The 20195-nt window shown below is 34.9% G+C and overlaps 3 protein-coding genes across 8 annotated transcripts; 2 read left to right on the top strand and 1 right to left on the bottom strand.

The window, feature by feature from the left end:
• The first annotated feature begins 1049 nt into the window (after positions 1–1049).
• LOC18109942 (FCS-Like Zinc finger 14) lies at positions 1050–4273 on the top strand. Its single transcript, XM_006388178.3, has 2 exons — positions 1050–1931; positions 3744–4273. Exons 1-2 carry the CDS (start codon positions 1366–1368, stop codon positions 3901–3903), a joined length of 726 nt encoding a protein of 241 aa, XP_006388240.2. The 5' UTR covers positions 1050–1365; the 3' UTR covers positions 3904–4273.
• Positions 4274–10179: 5906 nt separating this feature from the next.
• LOC18107853 (methyl-CpG-binding domain-containing protein 2) lies at positions 10180–14856 on the top strand. Of its 5 annotated transcripts, none has more exons than XR_002979038.2 (7): positions 10180–10379; positions 11018–11063; positions 11572–12189; positions 12837–12890; positions 13034–13191; positions 13314–13385; positions 14367–14535. XR_002979038.2 is itself a non-coding variant. In XM_024590289.2 (6 exons), exons 3-6 carry the CDS (start codon positions 11591–11593, stop codon positions 14600–14602), a joined length of 1041 nt encoding a protein of 346 aa, XP_024446057.1. In that variant the 5' UTR covers positions 10181–10379; positions 11018–11063; positions 11572–11590; the 3' UTR covers positions 14603–14856. The 5 variants fall into 5 exon arrangements, 3 of the variants coding, with proteins under 3 accessions (XP_024446057.1, XP_006372216.2, XP_006372215.2); XR_008058032.1 differs by having other exon boundaries at positions 13314–13963; XM_024590289.2 differs by lacking the exon at positions 13314–13385 and having other exon boundaries at positions 10181–10379; positions 13034–13185; positions 14367–14856.
• Positions 14857–15236: 380 nt separating this feature from the next.
• On the bottom strand, positions 15237–19274 carry LOC127904703 (uncharacterized). 2 transcript variants are annotated; one of them, XM_052448976.1, is made up of 5 exons: positions 19140–19274; positions 18955–19032; positions 17704–18261; positions 15688–17201; positions 15237–15594 (listed from the first exon to the last, which is right to left on the bottom strand). In XM_052448976.1, the coding sequence occupies exons 1-4, from the start codon at positions 19164–19166 to the stop codon at positions 16179–16181; spliced, it is 1686 nt and encodes a 561-aa protein (XP_052304936.1). In that variant the 5' UTR covers positions 19167–19274; the 3' UTR covers positions 15237–15594; positions 15688–16178. The 2 variants fall into 2 exon arrangements, with proteins under 2 accessions (XP_052304936.1, XP_052304937.1); XM_052448977.1 differs by having other exon boundaries at positions 15838–17201.
• Positions 19275–20195: the final 921 nt, after the last annotated feature.

The following is a 20195-nucleotide window of genomic DNA, read 5'->3' as shown; positions in this document are numbered from 1 at the left end:
AAGTAGAATTCAAAAGAAGAAAATCACAGAGAAATTAGGGTAAAGTTTGAAAAGATTTCAGTCTTAAGAATCACAAATCAGGTGTCCTGTCGAAGGTAATACTGAGTCATGAAATTACTGACATTTGGAGTTTTGTGAGTTAGGTCAAGACAAAGTCAATGCAAGTCCATGCTGCCCTTCATTTTATATTGAAATTAACAAGCGTAAAATGCTCAGAAATTGTACTCAAAGCTAGTTTCATAGTTTGCCAATTTCTTTATAACTAGACTATACTAATTATTAAAATCTTCACTTAATTAACCGTATTTTTTTTTACCAATGCAACGTATGCATTCAAGATTTTGTGTATTTAATAATGTGATGTGGTGTATTTTTTAATTAAAAATATATTAAAATAATATTTTTTAAGATGTTTTTATTTTTTATGCTAGCATACTAAAACAATCCAAAAATATTTAAAAAACAATAAATTTATTTTTTTTAGACCTAAAATAATTTGAAATACACTTTAAAAAACTTTAAAAAACAGAAGTTACTGCATTACTAAACAAACATTTCAACTTTAAAATAATATAAAAAAATAATAAAAATTTCTTTTGAAAAATAAATAAAAGGAAGTTTTTATTTTTAAATCTTAAGTATGAGTCCAACCCTTGTTATTTTTATATATATTAAATTTATATTTTCTTAATTATATTCACAAAGATGTTTAAATTTTGACTTAAAGAATAAATATCTCTTTAAACATGCATATATAACTAATTTATCAATAATTGGATTCTGTATTGGTGGAATATATATGTTTTTATATATGATGAATAATGATGATGATTAATTAAGTAAAATAGAAAATAAAATGATGGATTAAGAAGGATTACAGTAAAATGAAAAATATTTAAGGAAACATTAGAGAATAAAAAAAGGTAGGAGGACCTAAAAGCAATAATCACTAAATAACAATAAGTTGTTTAAGTACAAACAAATTATTATAATTAATTAATTAATCAAAATAATTATTAGTACAAACTGTTTATATTCCCCTCTCCACTGAAATCACAGGCATTGAAGCCCCCCTCTCTCTACAAGGTAAGCAGAGAGCTCTCTTTCTCTCTCTAAAAAAATCTTCCCCCATAAATCTAGCTTCATAGAATCTCTCTCTTTTGCTCTTCACTACTCTAAATTTAGCAGTGGTGTCTCTCTCTTTTTCTCTCTCTAAAATCTCTGAGTTGTTGTAATTAATATCTCTCCATTTAAGTCTCACTTCCATGACATATATACCTGGAAACACTCCAAACCCTTTCTTTCTCTTTACAAGAGAAAACCCTTGTCTTGAATTTTGAAGAATTCAAGATTTGAGAGTTGCCCATGTCTCAGTTTGGTCTGAAAATGGAGAAAAAGAGGCCAAGAATCAGTCTTTCTTTGTTTACAACCTTAACTGAGACCTTTTCAATGGCTAACAAATCACCTAGGAATTTTAAGAATGGTGGTAGTGCTGTTGGGTTGGGAATTGTTGCTGCAATGGATGAGTCTGATAAAGTCTCTGACTTTGCTTTGTCACCAAGATCCAGTCCTGTCCCTGTTGTTTCATTGAAGAAACCTGCTTCATGTTTCAAAGAAGGAGGCATTGGGGTGTGGAATTTTGATAAAGGTGGTGTTGTTGTTGATGAGAATGATGAGAGTTATACTTGTGTGATTTCTCATGTTGGGAATAATGTTATTAAGAAGAGTGTTTATTATGATGATAAGGTTTGTGTTGATTCAGTGAGTTGGTTTGATGTTGGTTCTGGACTGCTTTATGCTGCTTCACCAGCTGTGATGATGCCCATTGATGTTGCTACTGCTGAAAGGAGGGAGTTTTGGAGCAAGGATTTCTTGAGTTCTTGCCATCTCTGCAAGAAGCTGCTTGAGGGGCTGGACATTTTCATGTACAGGTACATAAAGGATTGCTTTCTTTTTAATTTTAGCGGTTTAATTGTTTGGAATTGTGTGAATTCTGATTGACTGATGATTTTTCTTTTTTGAGCATGGATTGTTGCTTGGCCTTGAATTGATATGAAATTTTTTGTTTGGAAAGTGCAAATTGTTGATTGGAAATATATTAATAGATGTCGATGGCTTAACCGTCAATGGATTAGTTGGCAAATCTGTGTTTGGACAAAATATTGCTTACCCTTGCTGTTTCTGTCATGGCTGCATTGTTATTCAAGTAGATTACCAGTTTTGACTTAAAACTTCCACTTAAAAGATGATTATTTTGGATTACTTTGTCATGGAAAATGTGGACATGACACGGGATAGCTTATGTGATCATACAATCGATCGGGTCTTCTGTTAAGTTCCATTTCTGTAGAACATATTTATGTTCGGATTTCTTTGTTCTGAAAAACATGTGGACTAGAAATGGGTAATATGATCGTAATTCGACCAAAGATGCCGTACAATTAGAGCATTAATTGATCTCGTTATCTCTTTTGAGTACTTGATGTTATAAAAGTTAACTGGTTTAAAAAAGTTCAATTGTAGCTGCTTCGTTGTGGGGTTTAATAGCAGTTAATTCTATCTTTTTATGTTTAATATCAGGCCATTCAAAATTAGCGATTTGGGCCAATGTACTTTATCTCAAAGAATTTGATTCAAGGTGGTTTATCCAGCATCTTATTTGGGGTTCCATTGTTGTCCTGAATCTCATATGTTTTAGGCTGCATACATGAATTCTGAAAGAATTGTTCATAAGTGATGCTCTTTTCAATTCATGCATGAATTTGGACTCGCTGACTGTTTGGAATAGAACTTTGCAACCTCATTTTGTATTTCATTTTATTCATACAAAAATGTTGAAATAGAACACTGCAATCCGATGAGTGCAAATGATAAAATAAAGCAATGTTTTAGTTGATTTTATCTTATTAAGCTACCTCTAAATGATTATATACACCACAATTCAGTATGAAATGGGTATGCAGCAAGTTGGATGCACTTTTCTATTTTAGTTAAGGAGACCATTCCATAGAAATAGGACCAACTAATTCCCGAGCAGAAGAATGATGGTGCAACTTGGTGAAAATTAGAACAGTCAATTACAGTTTGTGTTGGCTAAGAAACCTTTGTGCTGCCAGCTTGGTGACCAAATGAAGCATTGATGCCTTGTCAACTATATACATGGGTTTTTCTTTTCAAATTAAAAAAATCACTGCAAAAGCACTTGATGGCTCTTTATCCCTACGTTGCAGGACTTGAAATTGTGTAATAGAGTCATGTCATGGGATTGTTTACAATGAACTGTGTTTGGTTGCAGAAGTTTGGTGCTAAAGGGCTATAGCAATTGAACTGTGTTTGAAAGTCTAGTTCTATTGCTATAACCCTTTAGCACCTCAGAATGCATTAAATGCTATAATTCGAACAAATTATAAAAGAAAGACAAGTGCTATATAGCCTTAAAAAGATTTGAGGTTGGACTATAATTTGCGGGATTTGGATGAAAAATTGTAGTTGGTAAAATGTCATTTTGTTATTCCATTCCCGAAAATAAGTAACAAGTTCTCACTTTGTTTGAGAATTGTGCTGCAGTAGAAACACCTAATAATTGACATTTGCTTCTGCATGTGGTTCCTGATTCTTTTAGGAAGGCTTTGTTAGAATATTTTTTTTAACTTGAGCCTTGAGAACTTTCGGTTCTCATTCTCTTATCTCATATCACACACTCCTTTTGCGCTACTAAAACAGAAATGGGTCCTTGTTTGCAGGGGTGAAAATGCATTTTGCAGTCCAGAGTGCCGCGATAAACATATCAGAATTGAAGATTTCAAGGAGAAGTCTGGGTCTGAAGCTCGGAAGAAACAAGAGTGCTCTGTAACGCCCTGCTCCTCTCCTCTGTTATTTTTTGCTGGAGTAGCTGCAGCATAGAGTATTTTACAAAACACCAGTATTCAGTAAATAAAAGGAAACTAAAGAATATGAAGGATATCCTACAAATAAATTGCCATTGACGGTATGGAGAGACAGTAGACCGGAGTTTTTAATAGGGTTAAAGGAGGTGGTCTCCATACCCTAGATTGCAAGAAAGATTCTTCTGGGATTGGATTATTTCAGAAAGAATTTACAAGTTTTTCTGACTCCAACTTGGGTATCATATATAGACTTGAGTTTTTCAATTTTATTATTATTGCCCCATGGTCCATGGGTGCAAGGCAATTTAGTTGAATAGTTGCTCTGAACTGAGTGTATACAAATTCTTCAAGCATTATTCAATAGAAATTATTTTGAGATTTTGATATGATTTATATATTTTTTTTCATTATATTGATGTTTGTTTGGATTAGTTTTCATTATTTAAGGTCTATAAGATCATGACCAAATTAAATTATTAGGTTGAGTAAAATGATTGAGATTTGTTACCTTGATGAATTTGCACTGAATCTCTAGCTTATGCCTACAAGTCTTTTTATCATACAAAAGTTCCCAAACTTTTGGCATGTAAGACCTTACCTATTGGCTGCCAATTGTACCGTTGGCCCACCTTGATCCTCTTTTAGGGACATGAAGAAGGATTAAGCACTGAAAGCAGAAAGGGGGGGATGACCTACCAACTCATCATCTAAAACATACTCGGCCCTAATGGAGTATTTGGTTAATGCATGCTCTCTGTGTTGTATGTCTCCAACTCTTGATATAAAATGGTGTCCAGTTTGTTGACAATGACAGAGAGAAAGGCCATTCTCTCTTCATTACCTCCTTGCATTTGTTTTTCTTAACCTTCACAACGTCTATGACTATACCCTTTACTCCCACAAAGCCATAAGTTCGCGTTTGATTAATGTGTAAGGATAGAAGAGAAACGTCGAAGACGGATCTTCATAAATTTATCTGAGATAAAAGGTACTTTGGTATTTGCCTAGTAGTCTGCACTGTCTTTTTAGCTTTACCCTTATTATGGCAAAAAAACCTCCAGCCATGTAATGGCCAGAAAACCACGAAGGATTGTCTCTGAAGTGATTCATCCTGACTCAAATTCCTCGCCATTCACAAAACCAAATGCTTTCAAGAATAGGAGTAAAGGTGGCACGGTGACGATGGATGTCAAACAAACCAAGCTAGTGTCAAGGACATGAGATCCTCAAGCACGCTACCAGTTCCGTTTATCAAAGCAATGAGAATGCGTTTTGCATGACTATGGCCGACTGCCTATAATTGTGATTTTGGCTCAACAAAACTACAGAATTGTTGCTGATGAACTGAAAGGTTATTATGAGCTTCATCAAACCTAAGAATTGATTGAGTTAAACGGTTCGAACACAATCTCAGTGTAGAAAATAAGGTTTTTCCAATATATTATTGGAAGAAACTTACTGAGATTTTAGTTTTGCTTGTTCGCCAGCTTTGCTAGTGGAGTCTACAGATTTTCAAGTGCTGCTCTGTTTCCAATAAATTGCTTATTTTACAATCTAATGTTGCGCATGCTTCGGTGTTAAGTATAAACATAGATTTCTTTTTATCAAAGTTGTGTGTACTTTCTTAGAATCTATTTGGCAACGTGGCTGCTGTCCGTTTGTTAAAAAATTGATTTTTTTAATTAATTTTTTTGTTTTTGTTTTGATGGGTTTATGTCTGAAATAAAATTTAAAAAATAAAAAAAATATTATTTTAATATATTTTTAAATAAAAAATATTTATACTAAACATAAAAAACTGCAGTTTAAAATGTAATCGGCCACGTAGACAAATGGGCCTGGTCATCAGGATTTAAACCTCATACTAAAACCACTTTGTTGTGGAGCCAGTATAGGCGAAGGAAGACAAGGCCGAGAAATATGGCGATGGGGTTTCGGGAATGAGGAGGGTTTCAGGAAGGTCGGTGGTGGAGTGGAGGGAGAGGAAGGATGAGAGGAATGTGACGGGGAAGAAGGAAGAGGAGGGTTTTGGGGCTGTGAAGAAGTTCTGCCCTAAAACTTGAATGCCTCAACTAAAACATAGGCCTGCTTATTATCCAAGGAAGAATGCAGGTCGTACATATTTTTCCAGAGAAAGCACACCATTGAAAGGGAACTTCTGGAGCTTCACATGGTCTGAGTTCCAAAACTCATCAGGATCCTGATAGAAAGAGAGGGCTGCAACAGAGCATCTTACAGTGGAGAGTGGAACGTAGAACAACCTTAATTCGACCTCTGCAAAAACACTCCAATGGACTAATTCCTTACCTTTTCAAGATTACCATCACACACATAATCTCTTTGTCTTCAAGAAGATTAACAGAAGCTCAGGATGCAACCTTCACAGCTAATTCAACCTTCTCAGGCTTCCAAGGCAGGATCATTGGCAAGGCACCTTCCGACGCATGGATAGCTTGAACATCTGAATCAAAAGGCTGTGCACCAACCCACTCAGGAACTATATATTTACCCAATCCCGGAGTCCTTAACTAGAAGCCCAACCTGATGCTTCCATGAATCTTCAATGTCATACATCAAACCTTTGTATGCTATGCAATTGGAATCAAAATTCAGGGCTGTGATTAAGATATCGACATCAAATTTTAGGCTAAGAATAATCACTTGGGAAAATAATACTAGCCAGTTCATGCAAGATTTCTCAGAGTATGACTCTTCCAAAATATTGGGTTGGTGCAAAATTGTTGAAAGGTGACATTTTCCCAATATTTCCTTTGTTTATTGTGCTTTGATGGGACTCTTAAAGGTTTCTAGGATCCATTCAACTCGAGAAGAAAAAGAAAAAAAATGTGGGATTTGATGCATATGGTCAACAAAGACTAGATCTTCCTCTGTTGCTTTCTTAATGCCATTGAAAGTAAGATATTGGAGGAAACCAAATCATATGGTCTGTGCTCTACAAGAAGAGTCAACCTCCATGGTTTAGCTTCCTTCAATTCTCACTTTCAAGATCCATGATGACTGCCATTTTCCTAGAATCATTTGTATTATTTGATACTCATGAACCATTTGGAAATAAGATATTGGAGAAAATTAAACCATATGGTCTCCACAAATGCTTTAGTTTTCTCCAATTCTCACATCCAAGATCCATGCTTCGACCATACGGGAAACTAGCTAAAGAAGGATAGGTTATATTTTCGACTTCAACTCCTCTATACAAGAGCCAATGAAGGTAAGATATTGGAGGATACTAAATCGCATGGTTTGCACTCAAAAGATGAGGCAACTTATAGGGTTTACTTCCCTCCAATTCTTACACGTTCAAGATCCATGCCAGTTGCCACCCTTCTTCTCAATCTTTTCGTTGGTTAATGCTCACCATGAACCGTTGAAAGTAAGATATTGGAGGAAATTAAACCATATATTAGACTTTGACAATGCATTAGCAGACTAATGCTTTAGTTTCCTCCAAGTCTTTCTTCCAAGATCCATGCTTTACCTCGTGGAAAACCTGAGTGAAGGTTTTAGTTCTGGTTGTGAAGATGAATGACTCTTTTGGAAATAGCATGGAGACACAGTTTGTTCCTATTTATAGACCTAAACCTGAAGAAATTGTAGTCAAATTTCTGCTCTAGCATATGATGTGCATTCTTGACTTTTCTCATGCACTTCTCGTGATAGCCTGACATTGATGAAGTCAGAGTAGTTGCAAGGATTGCTAAATAAGGGATGAAAAATTACGATAATCACAATGTAGGACCAAAATGAAATGAAAATGAAATCCTGGCTAACTTAACATTTTCTATCCCATTAATTCGGTTTTTCCCGGATAGTGTTGTTACAACTAGCTCGATCAAATAGATTAATCCGGTGACCTGTCAACTTGGAATCTCACCTTAGCTAAGTTTTAAATTAAACTATATGAAAGTTGATTTAAACAAACATAATCAACTTAGTTATTTAACTCATTACTTGATTGCAAATGAAATGCCTTTTTCAAGCTTTATTTACCGGCTGTATCAATATTTTGGATGGACATTTCCCTCAATTATTATCTATTTAATCTTTCCAGGCTGCTGGTTTCTGAGTGAACTTTGCATATCCCACAATGTTTGCATATGTAGTGAAAGCAAAACTAAGTCGATAGTTCAGGCCTGATGATATTTGCAGTTACGATTTCAAGAGGAATGAATTGAATTAACCAAACTCTTTAGGATTCTGTCTCCTTTCCTTTTCTCTTGCTAGGATCATTTCAGGCAAGTGTATGATTCAATCTTGCATGTTTGCTATTGACTTGGTCTCTAGGGAATGTAAAATAGATTTGTCCAAATTGTTCGCATGGAGTACTGAGGCTGATAGTTTAAAGTTCCAGAAAGAATACTGGAGTCATCAGATATGTCCTTATTGAATGTCATCTTTCCATCAGGTTTAGCTATTGTTTTATTTCTCCTCTGTTGTGTTCCCTCCAGGCTTTGCTTCTATCCCCTTCCAAGTACACGATTACCTTCAGGATGGTTGTTTTGGTTCACTAATGGTGATTTTCATACCGAATTTTCAGCCGAACAGACGAACTTGTTTACGCATTTTGCAGCTATCAGTATCAGGCTTTCAGCTGTTGATGCTATTAGGATTCACAAGGCATCATCGACCCCCTACCATGCAGGCTGGGTGTTCTGTTTCCTGGATGATCTTGACCCTAGTTGTAAGACATGGCTTGGAGGGTCAACCTGCAAATCTGTGAACTTGGAGCCCAGACTGGGTCGGGTTGGTGAAAAACCTAACCTAAAATCTAAAAAGGAGTCTTTTTAGGGTTTTTTTTTTAAAAAATTCAATTTTTATTTCTCTTTTAATTAGATTTATTGTTGCAAACATCTTTTTCAAGTATTTAAATTCAAAGTATGTGTTTGAAAATATAATTGCGATTGTTTTCATGCAAAGTTTGACCAGAGGGTTTGGATACTTAGTTGTTAAATTCTACTAGGCTTCACGAATTGATTTAGAAAATTCATAACTCAGGATAAGTTGAACTACCTGAGTTTTTAATAATTTTATTGATTAATTTAAACTTGATCTAATCATATTAAATCAATACTAATATTTAAAAAAAAACATCATTTTAATAAAAAATAACTCAAATATATTTTGGAGTTTATCGTGTTTATTTAACAACTAATTTATACAATTTTAACTCAATCAATTCCATAGTAATACTTTAAAAAGCATACTTAACCACTAAAACAAACACTCCTAAGTTGTTGTAAGAAAAAAGATTGGTTAATAATTTTTTTAACAAGGAACAATTTAATATTTATATAAATTTCATTATGCAAGCCAGCAGCATAGGTACACTAACCAAGTTATTAAAGAACGCTAGAGAACAAAAAATACTTGATAATTAAAAAAAAAGAAGGACCAAATCATTTATTTCTTAAAATTCAAGCCAAGTTTTTTTTTTTAAAAAAGAAAACTCTATAAATTATATTATGTTAATTTTATTTGAAATAATATATTTTTATAAAAAAAACATTTTCACAAATTTATCACAAGTTTAAACCTGATAAGATAAATCATCACATTAATCTATTATAACAAGCTGAATTTTAACTATAATAAAAAAATAAAATGACAACATATTAACCTATACATTAAAAAAATAAGATTTTTTATTATTATTGTTCATATAAACAGAGCTCCATAAATGAAAACATTTTTTTTCAATCCTGTTATTTTATTTTTATTTTAGCCTTAAAAATAATTTTTTGAGATATATTTGGAACAATCAGGTCAACTTGATCATACTAAAACAACTTTTGAATTTTTTGATTTTAAATTTAGGTTAGATAAAAAATCAAGTCAATAGTTTTTTTAATTTTATTATTTTTTATTAATTTTATTTTTTAATTTTTTTTATTGGTCAATTAATTTACTTTTAGATTAATCAATTTAGCTTTATTATATTAAAAAAACAATTATTATACTATTTAATTTTAAATCTAAGTTAGGTAAAGAATTGAGTAATAAGGTTTTTTATATTAATTTTATTATTTTTTAAAAAATTTTATCATTAGATTTTTTTTACCGATTGATTAAGTTGTTTTTAAATCAATTAAATTGATTGACACATATCAAGATAACTCTTATATAATTTAACTTTAAATCTAAATTTAAAAAAAAATCAGATAAAAAAATCTTAAAATTATCCTACTTGATTGAAAAAGTAATTTTTCTTAAGGGCTCATCCTTTAAACAAAACATCACCTTTATCGATCGGTTCATTTACTCATAAAAGCAAAAGCAAAAGCTAAAAATAAATAAATAAAAACGGTCTCCTATCTATCCAAGCAAGGAAAAGAGACCAAAGCAGAGAGATTGTAGCCTGCGAAAACACAGAAACAGAACGGCACTCCCACTTCTCTATCACACATTCTTGACCGTACGATCCAGTCAACTTTCATACAACCAACTGCACTGATCACATCACCTTCACCAACTGTAAGTTTGATTCTCTTTCTATGTTTCTCTTCCAGGTTGTGATTTATCTTTCTGGGTTTCGGATCTTTTACTTTGTCAATCAGATCAGCTCCTGTTGTTTTAATGTTTGTTTGGCTTGTTGGGTTGTCTTGGAAAACTTGTTTGGTTACTGAGAAAGAGAAAAGCTTGGAACTTGAGCTGGCATTTTTGGAGTGTTTGTGTTTCTCTTTTGTGTTTGTTTGTGTGTTGTTTCCTTTTGGGGAAGTGTGATTTGTCTGTGTCTATTTAAGTTTTTTGAGTTTCAGTATTATTCTGCACTAGTGACTTTCCTTTTTGTTGGTTTTTTTCCTTATTCTAAAAATGGATACTTTTCAATTTCTTTTTTTATCTTAGATCCTACCAATCTAGTCAAATATATAAACTTAAGCATACCTCTTTTTTGGGGGGACTAGAAGAGTTGATATATTGTCAAGTCTGGTTGGATAATAACATAGTAGAGAAGGGTTTTAAATTTTGTTTATTTTTTAGCAACATGCAACATTGAGTTCTACCATAGGAAAAATCTAGTGGCTGTGTTTTTTTTTTCTTTTAATAATTTTGTTATAAGTATAGAGTCTGTTAGACTAGATTGATATGATTGAGGTATTTTCTATGTGCAGGTTATGGGAGGATTTTCCGTGTTCATATTTTAAAGAGCAGATATAGGTTAGTTGGTGATCCATGTTATATTTATTTATAGTAATTTTCCATTTGAGGATTTGTTTCTTCGTAACATGTTGTAATGGTACGTTTTGTACTGTATTTTGCCTGGTATGCAAGTGATGCATGGATACTTTAGTGGAATCTTAATGTGTCAACTGGGGGAGGAAAGAACCTGCCAATGAAAGGGGAAAAATTACCTAAACTACAGAAAAGGGGGGTTTAACTCTAAATGATGAACATTTCAGTATCTAAATGTTGATAAATAACTTGTTCTTCCATTGTCTTTCAAAAGAATTTGTAAGCCTTGGTTCTTTATCTTTGTTCTGTTTCTTGACTTGTATTTACAAGGATGTCTCGTCCTCCTTTTATGGACTTTTTCCCCCCTTATATCAGGATAAATTGCCTTTTCTTTTTTCCTATGAAAGAGGAGGTTTTTCTTTTCTTTTTTCAAAAAGATCAAATATTCACTGATGGAGAAGTTTTATGATCTAGCCTTATGACTGTCTGTTAGGTGGTTGAGGCATAATCAGATGCAGTCCCATCCTGGAGAAACTTTCCATGTGTTAAAAAAGGAAGGAGATGACTGCACTGGTTCACGTTACACAGGTCATTTGAATAGCTCTCTTCAGGAACCAATTGAAGTTTCTTCTTCTTCGAATGAGGATAACTCTGATGATACATGGGATATAGATGACCAATCAATTGAAGATTCCTCTAAACAGTTGGTTCTTTATGACCCTTTGGCTAATGATGCTGGTGAAATTGAACCTGTTCCTCAACCGATCCTGTCCCACCATCCATTTAGAAGATACTCAGACCTGAATGTGCCTTCTAGAGTTTTGCCATCTGTAGGAGCTTTTACTGTGCAATGTGCCAAATGTTTCAAGTGGAGGCTCATCCCAACAAAACAGAAGTATGAAGAATTACGTGAACATATTCTGGAAGAGCCTTTTTTTTGTGAAACTGCTCGTGAGTGGCGGCCTGATATATCATGTGATGATCCAACAGACATTGATCAAGATGGGAGTAGGCTGTGGGCAATTGATAAACCTAACATTGCTCAGCCCCCTCCCGGGTGGCAAAGGTTGCTGAGAATCAGGGGCGAAGGAAGTACCAAATTTGCAGATGTGTACGTGTACCATTTTTTTTGAAACACATAGTTTGTTCCATACTATAATCTAATTTCACACATTATGGTTTCCATTTATGGAAACCTATCAAGAACCTTAAAGCCTTCCATGTCTCTAAGAGCACAAGCAACTCTGCGTCAACTGTAGTTATGTATTATGTAGAATATTCTTTTAATGGTTCAAGTCTTACGGTGTGTTTGACATTGCGTTTCGGAAACGCTTTTGAAAAAAATTGATTTTTTTTTTTTTGCTTCAAAATTAATATGTTTTTGATGTTTTCAGATTAATTTGATGTGTTGATGTCAAAAATAATTTTTAAAAAATAAAAAAGTATTATTTTAATGTGTTTAGGAATGAAAGCATTTTTAAAAGCAATCGCTACCACACTCCTAAACACGCTTTTAATTGATGACGATGACTAATTTTGTAATGTCATTTGGCTACACTATTATGATTGCTTACTCCCTCCTCTTTTCTATCAGTTGAAAATGTAGATTTATTCACTTTGCACTGCCCTCTTAATCAGTTTTCCCATGTTTTAATATTCACATGCCTGCATCAAGATCTATAGCTGTTCCAGTCTGGAAACTTCTACCATCATGATTTCTTCATTATAAGCCTTTTGATTTCCCTTTCTAATTTTCAGGTACTATCAAGCACCGTCAGGCAAGAGACTTCGCTCAATGGTGGAAATCCAAAAGTATGTTGACTCCTCTTGCTTGAATATTCCTATATTGCAATAGCTCGGACCTCTTGTTTATCACTTTAGCTAATCTCTATGTATAATGCTAGATAATCTTTGGCTGACCTTTGTTTTAGGTGTTAAATCTCTTGATTTTGCAGGTACTTAATTGAACATCCAGAGTATATGAGAGATGGTTTAACTCTCACACGGTTTTCATTTCAAATACCAAAGCCTCTGCAGGAAAACTATGTGAGAAAAAAGCGTCCTCGTTTATCAGCTTCATGTGATGATGCTAGACCTCTTGAACCTGGTGAAGGTATGCAGATAAAATGATTAGCTTTTTACTTGTTAACATGAAGTGAAGGGAATTCTTGGTGAACTGGCTCAGTATTCTAACTCGGTGATGCAAACTTCCATCAATTTTAACTTTCGACACAGACATAAATCTGGAGGAATGAGGTTCTGTATTCAGACTCGACTAACTTTTGTCTTCTCACTTCTCAGCTTAGGGTATGCATGACTAAAGCATCTGAAGCAATTTAAATGAAATTTGCCCCTTTTCATTTAGTTCTCTAAAGTTGCCACACGTTTTCTGGAGGATTGCAAAAGTTGCACAGTTTGTAGTTTCTAATTCCCTTGGTTAGGATGTTTTATTTTTTATTTTTTTCAATGTAATTTTTTTCCCAGTTCTACATGAAACATATATAAAGTTATTTAAATATGTGAGGGCCAGACCATACTGCTACCAGTATGCTTTTGCATTCCAAAGAGGCCTCAAGCACCATTCTCTTCTCACTTTTTCAATGGATTCTAGAATCTGGGCCTGTCTTCAAAGAACAGCAAAGTTGATTACACTGTGTTTTGAGTTTTATTTTTCTTGTGAGGTGAAACCTGAAACTGATCTGTCTAATATATGTACCATATGTGGGTTCCTTACATTAATGCAGTGCACTCTTGCTGCTCCATGTAAGGAGTATATTTTGTGGTCGATCCATGAAACCCAACACTATTCAGGTTGGATTGATTCTGTATTTAGATCATCTGGGTCTATGTGGTTCTGGAACGTGGGGGCTGTCTCATCGGAATTGGTAGTGGGGTGAGGCATTGGATAAACCAATCTAACCTATGCATATAAATTGTTATGTGTGTTGAGAAACTCTTACCACTTGTTTCTTTAGGTGGAGTCCTTATCATGAATTAATGAGTATGTAGTGTTTTTTATCTAATTTCCTCGTGGCCATGGTTTTAGACTACCTGGAAAGAATTCTTCACGGGTGGGTTGGTTATAACTTTTGATTGATTAATGGGTGGTCCTGGGGAGAATTATTTGAGAATCTGTTGCACGACTGGATTAACCTTGTGGTCAGACTGCTGGCTTAACCTGCTTGGGATTTTGTACTGAATTCAAGATAGCATTCCTGAAGGCATCATCTGCTGCATAAAGAATTCATGTGAAAACTTGCTAATGACATATCCTTGTTTTTGCTGCAGCAAATCCCCTTAAATGGGTTGGTCCAGGTGATTGTACAGAACTCCAGCTTGGCCGGCCAGCAATCCTACCTCCACCCTTGATTCAGTCCTCTGCTTATCTTCCTTTCTACTGGCCAGTAAAGAAGAAAGCAAGGACACCATCGAAACAGAGTCACAGGACTAATCCAGTGTGTAATCTGGATGAACCAAAAGTTGAAGAGCCTGATCAATCTAGAAATAGTGGTTGTGATTTGTGAGGCTCGCTCCAGATCCTTTTGGTTGACTCAATGTCACAGTTTGTGTCTTGCTTCCAAAATGTCACACTTTGTGTCTTGCTTCCATGTTTTACCTTGCAATGCTATTTGTTTTTTACCACTAGGTTCTGATGAACCTTTCACATAAAAAAGTGGTAAAATGGGCGGGGGAGGATGCATGGTTAGCTGGAATGTATCTTTGTTATGGGATGCTAAAAAATCATAATGAAGGAAATCTAAATGTTTGGTTCTTTTTATATCCTAGACCAGCCACTGTTTACTTTTTTGTTATTTTGTTCATGTCAGAGAATTTCTGGGCTTGTTTAACCCTAGATTGAGTACTGGGGCATAGAAATTAGAATCACATGTTCCTGACAGCAGATTTTTCAATTTGACTCGGGTTATTGTTCTCATCTCCATTTATACCTTCTTGGTATGCTTCTGCACAAATAGAACCTGGAAGGGGATAAAGGGTAGTTGTCGAGAAATGAAGACGCAACGGATCATGGACTGCCCATATAATATGGGGCTAGTGACCTGAGCCATGATCCTTGTGTTGTTGCCATGGTTATATTGGAATTAAGAGTGGAAGACAGGAAAGGTAAGAAGGTGTCGAGCATAAATGGGGACAAACCTGTTCAGGAAAAAAAAGAGGTATATTACATGTGGTCGATTCATGATCTTCAGATTAAATCAACAAAGAAATCATGTGATATGTAGGGATGATCATACGTAATTATGATTAGAACTCAATTAAAGAGTATGATTAAAATTATACAAGAACCACAATATTCATAACATTGATCATATCTATCTGGCAGGTTGCTGGCACCTCCACTTCTCTCGTTCGCTATACCTCCTCTCTGATCGCTGCATTTTGCTTTAAATTTGGGCTCCAAAAAAGTGATTCTTCCATATCAATACCGGCAGTAGCATTCTTCTGGCAGGGCGGTGGGGGCACATCATATAATACTGACATGCTCCATGTTCCTACACTAATGCCACAAGTATCAAGTCAATGCCCAAAATTACAACAAATAATAAAACGAACTTGTTGACAGATACAAATGAAGAAAGACGCAACGAACCCTGCATTTAGAAGCCATTGCCATCTAAAGTTGAATTCTACCCCTTTGTCATTAGCCATCACATGCATGTTAAAGGGAAGATATGGAAGTTGAAAATGGTTGAAGCTGTTATTTTGAATGGTTCATTAGTCTAGGGTCTGCAAAACACACCTTCAAGCAATTGGAGCAGAAATCTGATAGAGAAAAGAGCCTAGCATAGTAAAGATTTCATCAATGTTCACAGATGACAAGCTTTGATGTCTCCCACTTACGGATGAACTTGTGGCACAAGCGCAACAGGTTTCATGTTCACGTAGACAGCTCTTACACAGCAACAAACAGTCTTTAACTGTCTTAGCGAAGCACCAACAGCTAGTCTTATCAGAACCCTATGACTTGAATTTGAAGTTCCAGTCTCTGACACCACAGGAAAGTAATTTCTTCTCTTGTCAATTGCCTCCAACAGGGGAAACAAGAAATCAACAAAGCTGTTGACTTAGCACTGTCCTTTGTCACACATCACAGATAACTATGGAAGAGAGATGAGAATCGGAAGCTCCAGTAACAACAGCACCTTTCCTTCTAACATCCAGCAGATAATTCAAAGCCCTTTCTGTAATAATCTCACCAGGAATCATTACAGGGATCCCTGGTGGGTATGGACATATAAGCTCACCACAGACCTTGCCAAGGCTCTCTCTGACACTCACACTCCTTTTATTTGCAAAAAAGGCATCTCTTGGATTCAAACTGATACAAATATCATTGAAGGGTGCATGCTCTCTGCTCTCCACCCTCTTTTCCGTGGTTTTGGAATGTAAGGAAGATGTTGGTAGTTTTTTTAAACCTGATACTAACCTTTGATTATGTTCCCTGCAAGTTCCAAGGTTTATTGCAAATGTAATAGATTGGGTCCCAACAAGCTCAGAGATGACTCCATGGTCCCTATCTAAAATATCATCTGCTTCATAGCCAGATAAACCAAGTGACCAAAAACCAAGAGTGAGGCGCAAGGGATCAATGGCAGGAAATTCATTGAAGCTCGCCAAGTCAAGCACGCTAATACCAGGAATCTTTTTAATGAGAGTGCTTGCTTCAATTGCCAACTCCAAAGCTTTGTTGAAAACTGTTCCTGGGTTTTCAGCAAGTTGAGCTCTAGCAGCATCTAATGATGCTAAAAGCAGATAACTGGGGCTTGTGCTTTGAAGGGTTTGAAGGCACCGACAGATTCTATCTCTGTCTACAATATTCCCAGACATGTGCAACATTGATGACTGTGTAAGGGAACACAGAACTTTGTGAGTGGATTGTACCACCAAATCAGCACCCTGCTTAAGAGCTGAATGAGGCATCTGGGGATGGAATCCTAGGTGTGCTCCATGAGCCTCGTCGACAATCACAGGAATTCCATAAGCATGACAAAGTTGGGAAATCTCACTCAAGTTGCTGCATATACCATGATAAGTAGGTGATGTGATAAAAACTGCAGCTGGTTTTTTACCATCCATCTCCAACTCTTTGATAGCTTTCCCCACCTATAATATGATCCATCTTAAAGATATTATTGGCATGCCATCAGCACAATAAAATTAAATAAACCAAAGGGTCTTATTTAATTAAAACTGAAAGGAATGGTTGGCATCTTTATCTTTCCCCATAAATGTTGAAAGGCTCTAATGTGATGTCTGTAAACATACATTTCTTGTTCATACTAAAAAATATGAATGCAAACGTTTTACCATTGTAAGTAACAAAACAATTTTAGAAGGTAGATAGCAACATGTCTTCAGCCAGCAGGAAGACGTGTTTGGGAGTGTGGTTGCGGTTGTTTTTTTAAGTGTTTTTCACTCAGAAATGTATTAAAATAATGTTTTTTTTTGTTTTTTTTAAAATCATTTTTGATATCATCGCATCAAAATGATCTAAAAACACACAAAAAAAATATTAATTTGAAGCAAAGAAAAAAATAAAATAAAATTCAAATTGTTTCAAAAACGCTTTTGAAATGCAAAAACAAATAAGGCCTAATAGACTCACCTGTGAGGGAGTGACACCACCAGCAATATCCCATTTACAATCATACCCAGGCATTATGTACTTCGGTATTGCTCCAGATAATACCATAGCAGATATGGCTGATATATGTGAATTGCGAGGGAGAACAATATGTTCTCCAGGTGAACAAGTTGCCATTATTGCAGCTTGGATTCCACAAGTGGTACCTCCAACAAGAAACCATGTTTCTGAAGATCCAAATAGTTTGGCAGCTTGCATTTGTGCCTCTAAAATGGGCCCCTCTGGTGAAAAGAGGTTGTCAAGCTCTGGAAGCTCAGGTAAATCATGAATAAATGGTCTCAACCCAATAAGTTGTGTTAATGAAGACGGTGCAGCACGCCCTCTATTATGCCCAGGGAAGTGAAAGCTGGCTGCATTTTTTTCAGCTGAAGCTTTCAAAGCACCAACCAATGGAGGAAGGCTGTCTTGCTGACTTATACGAGATCTGGAAATAAGGGATTTATCCTCGGTGACTGACCTGTTTTTCTCTCCTCTGCTTTCTCTATCTCCTTTCTTTTTTGGCTCCAAGGTGCTTCTTTCCTGTAAAGTACATAATCATGAACATCTCAGCACCTCAACATAATTTAAGAAATGGAGCAGCTTCCCATACACAAATAACACAGAAAAATCCGCTTATCAAATAAACAACAATCCATTCATCAAGACATCAAATTTCACTTCCTTCCCTAACCACGATAAAAAAAAAAACTTAAAAAAAAATCCTAAAACCAACATTTAGGGCAAATAGTTTGACTATAAGCACGCATACATGAGTAATCCATTCATTTCTCTAACCATGAAAACGGTGGAAGCCCAAATTATATCATTCAGCAATAAGTTCTTTCACTAATAGATGGAAGGAATTGTGGGGAGAATTAAATAAAACCCAATCGATTTACATCTTGCAAAACCATGATTTCCCATCTTCATTTTTCAACATAAAGCAACAATTTTGTCCACATAGATTCATCCTCCATCATATTCAACCAGGTAAAAACCTGTTTCAAGCCTTCAAAGAAGCCTGTACCACTTAAAAATCCATACCAACATAGAAAAGTAGTAAAAAAATCTCCCACAAATTATAATCCTCCCTCCCTGAAACCAAACCTTAAACCTTTGACACTAACAATAATAACCCAAAATCAAGTCCCACTAAAATTATCAAAGCAAAACAAGACAATGAAGCATAGACCAAAATGTGCAGAGTTAAGTGTTTACAGATAAGATAATCACCTGACAAGTGCAACAAGTGCTTGTTCTTGGTCTCAAAGATACAGAAGTCCATTTCTTGGCAAAACCCAACTGAAGACTCTGTAACGTCCGAGAAACAAAACAAACAGTAACAAACTAAACTGCCCACATTTAATTATGAAGAAGTAAACATGGTACAGACAGATAAAGAGGGAGTTGCAACTTACTTGGTCCAGAAGAGTGGAGCAAGACATTCTTCTTTTGGTCTAGTCTTTTTGCTTGGTGGGCAGTGAGGATAATGTCATACAGCACATCCTCTAGGAGACCAATTTTTCTCTGAAAGATTTAAGCCCATTTTGAAGATTGCCCAATGAATAGTCCATATTATGACAAAATTAATAGTATTTTAAAATGTGACATGCGATGCAATTTTTTTTATGCAAAATTAGTAGAAATTACAAATGCTTACTCTATAAAAGAGATACATGAAGAAACAAGAAAGAAAAAATTTTAAATATCTTTTTTTCGAGTTTCCATGAAAATATTTTTATAATTTTTAATGGGTACAGATATGATTTTTCTTTTCATTATTTATCTCTCTCCTTAAAGTAAATCATAGAGTAGATATACAAAGGATGCTTCTTTTATTAAAAAAAAAAATTTCAAAATTAATTAACATCAATTATTTTATTTTAATATATTAAATCTTAACTAGTATGGATATTAATTAAATTATTTAGTTGGTCAGTTTACTAAAACAACCATGAAATGTTGTTATTATTGCTTCTTTTTTGCATGTGCTTTCGTATAAATAATTCATTTATTAAAGGATTTGTTTGTTTAAAAAAAATTAAGAAAATTATTTAATTTAAGTTATGTCATTAATGATAATTTTAATTAAGTGGTTTTACTAATATCATAAAATAGTACTTTATTCTAAATAATTTGAAATGTTTAATCTCGCTGCACAATATACGACACAGCATAATAGTTTATTCCAAATGGTTTGATATATTTAAATCTCACATAACAGCAGAGGATGTGGTGCATCCTTTAGATCCCAACTCTAGACCGCCTAGGCTTATCGTGGTAGAACCATCAGAATTCTATTTAAACCAACCCAATCTGGTGGAAATCAACATACCACTAGGCGGCAGCTCGCTCTTAGAATTTGACCACCATTTTGCCTACAGACAAATAATGAACTAATTTTGGCATTCCTTTTACGTTATTGATCCTGAGTTGGAACAATCTTTATTTGCCCCTGAAAAGTCGGTTTTGGG

This window comes from Populus trichocarpa, chromosome 18 (assembly GCF_000002775.5).
Source record: "Populus trichocarpa isolate Nisqually-1 chromosome 18, P.trichocarpa_v4.1, whole genome shotgun sequence".
Taxonomy (NCBI): Eukaryota; Viridiplantae; Streptophyta; class Magnoliopsida; order Malpighiales; family Salicaceae; genus Populus; species Populus trichocarpa.
The sequence above is the reverse complement of the archived record's forward strand: the minus strand, read 5'-3'. Positions and strand labels throughout refer to the sequence as shown.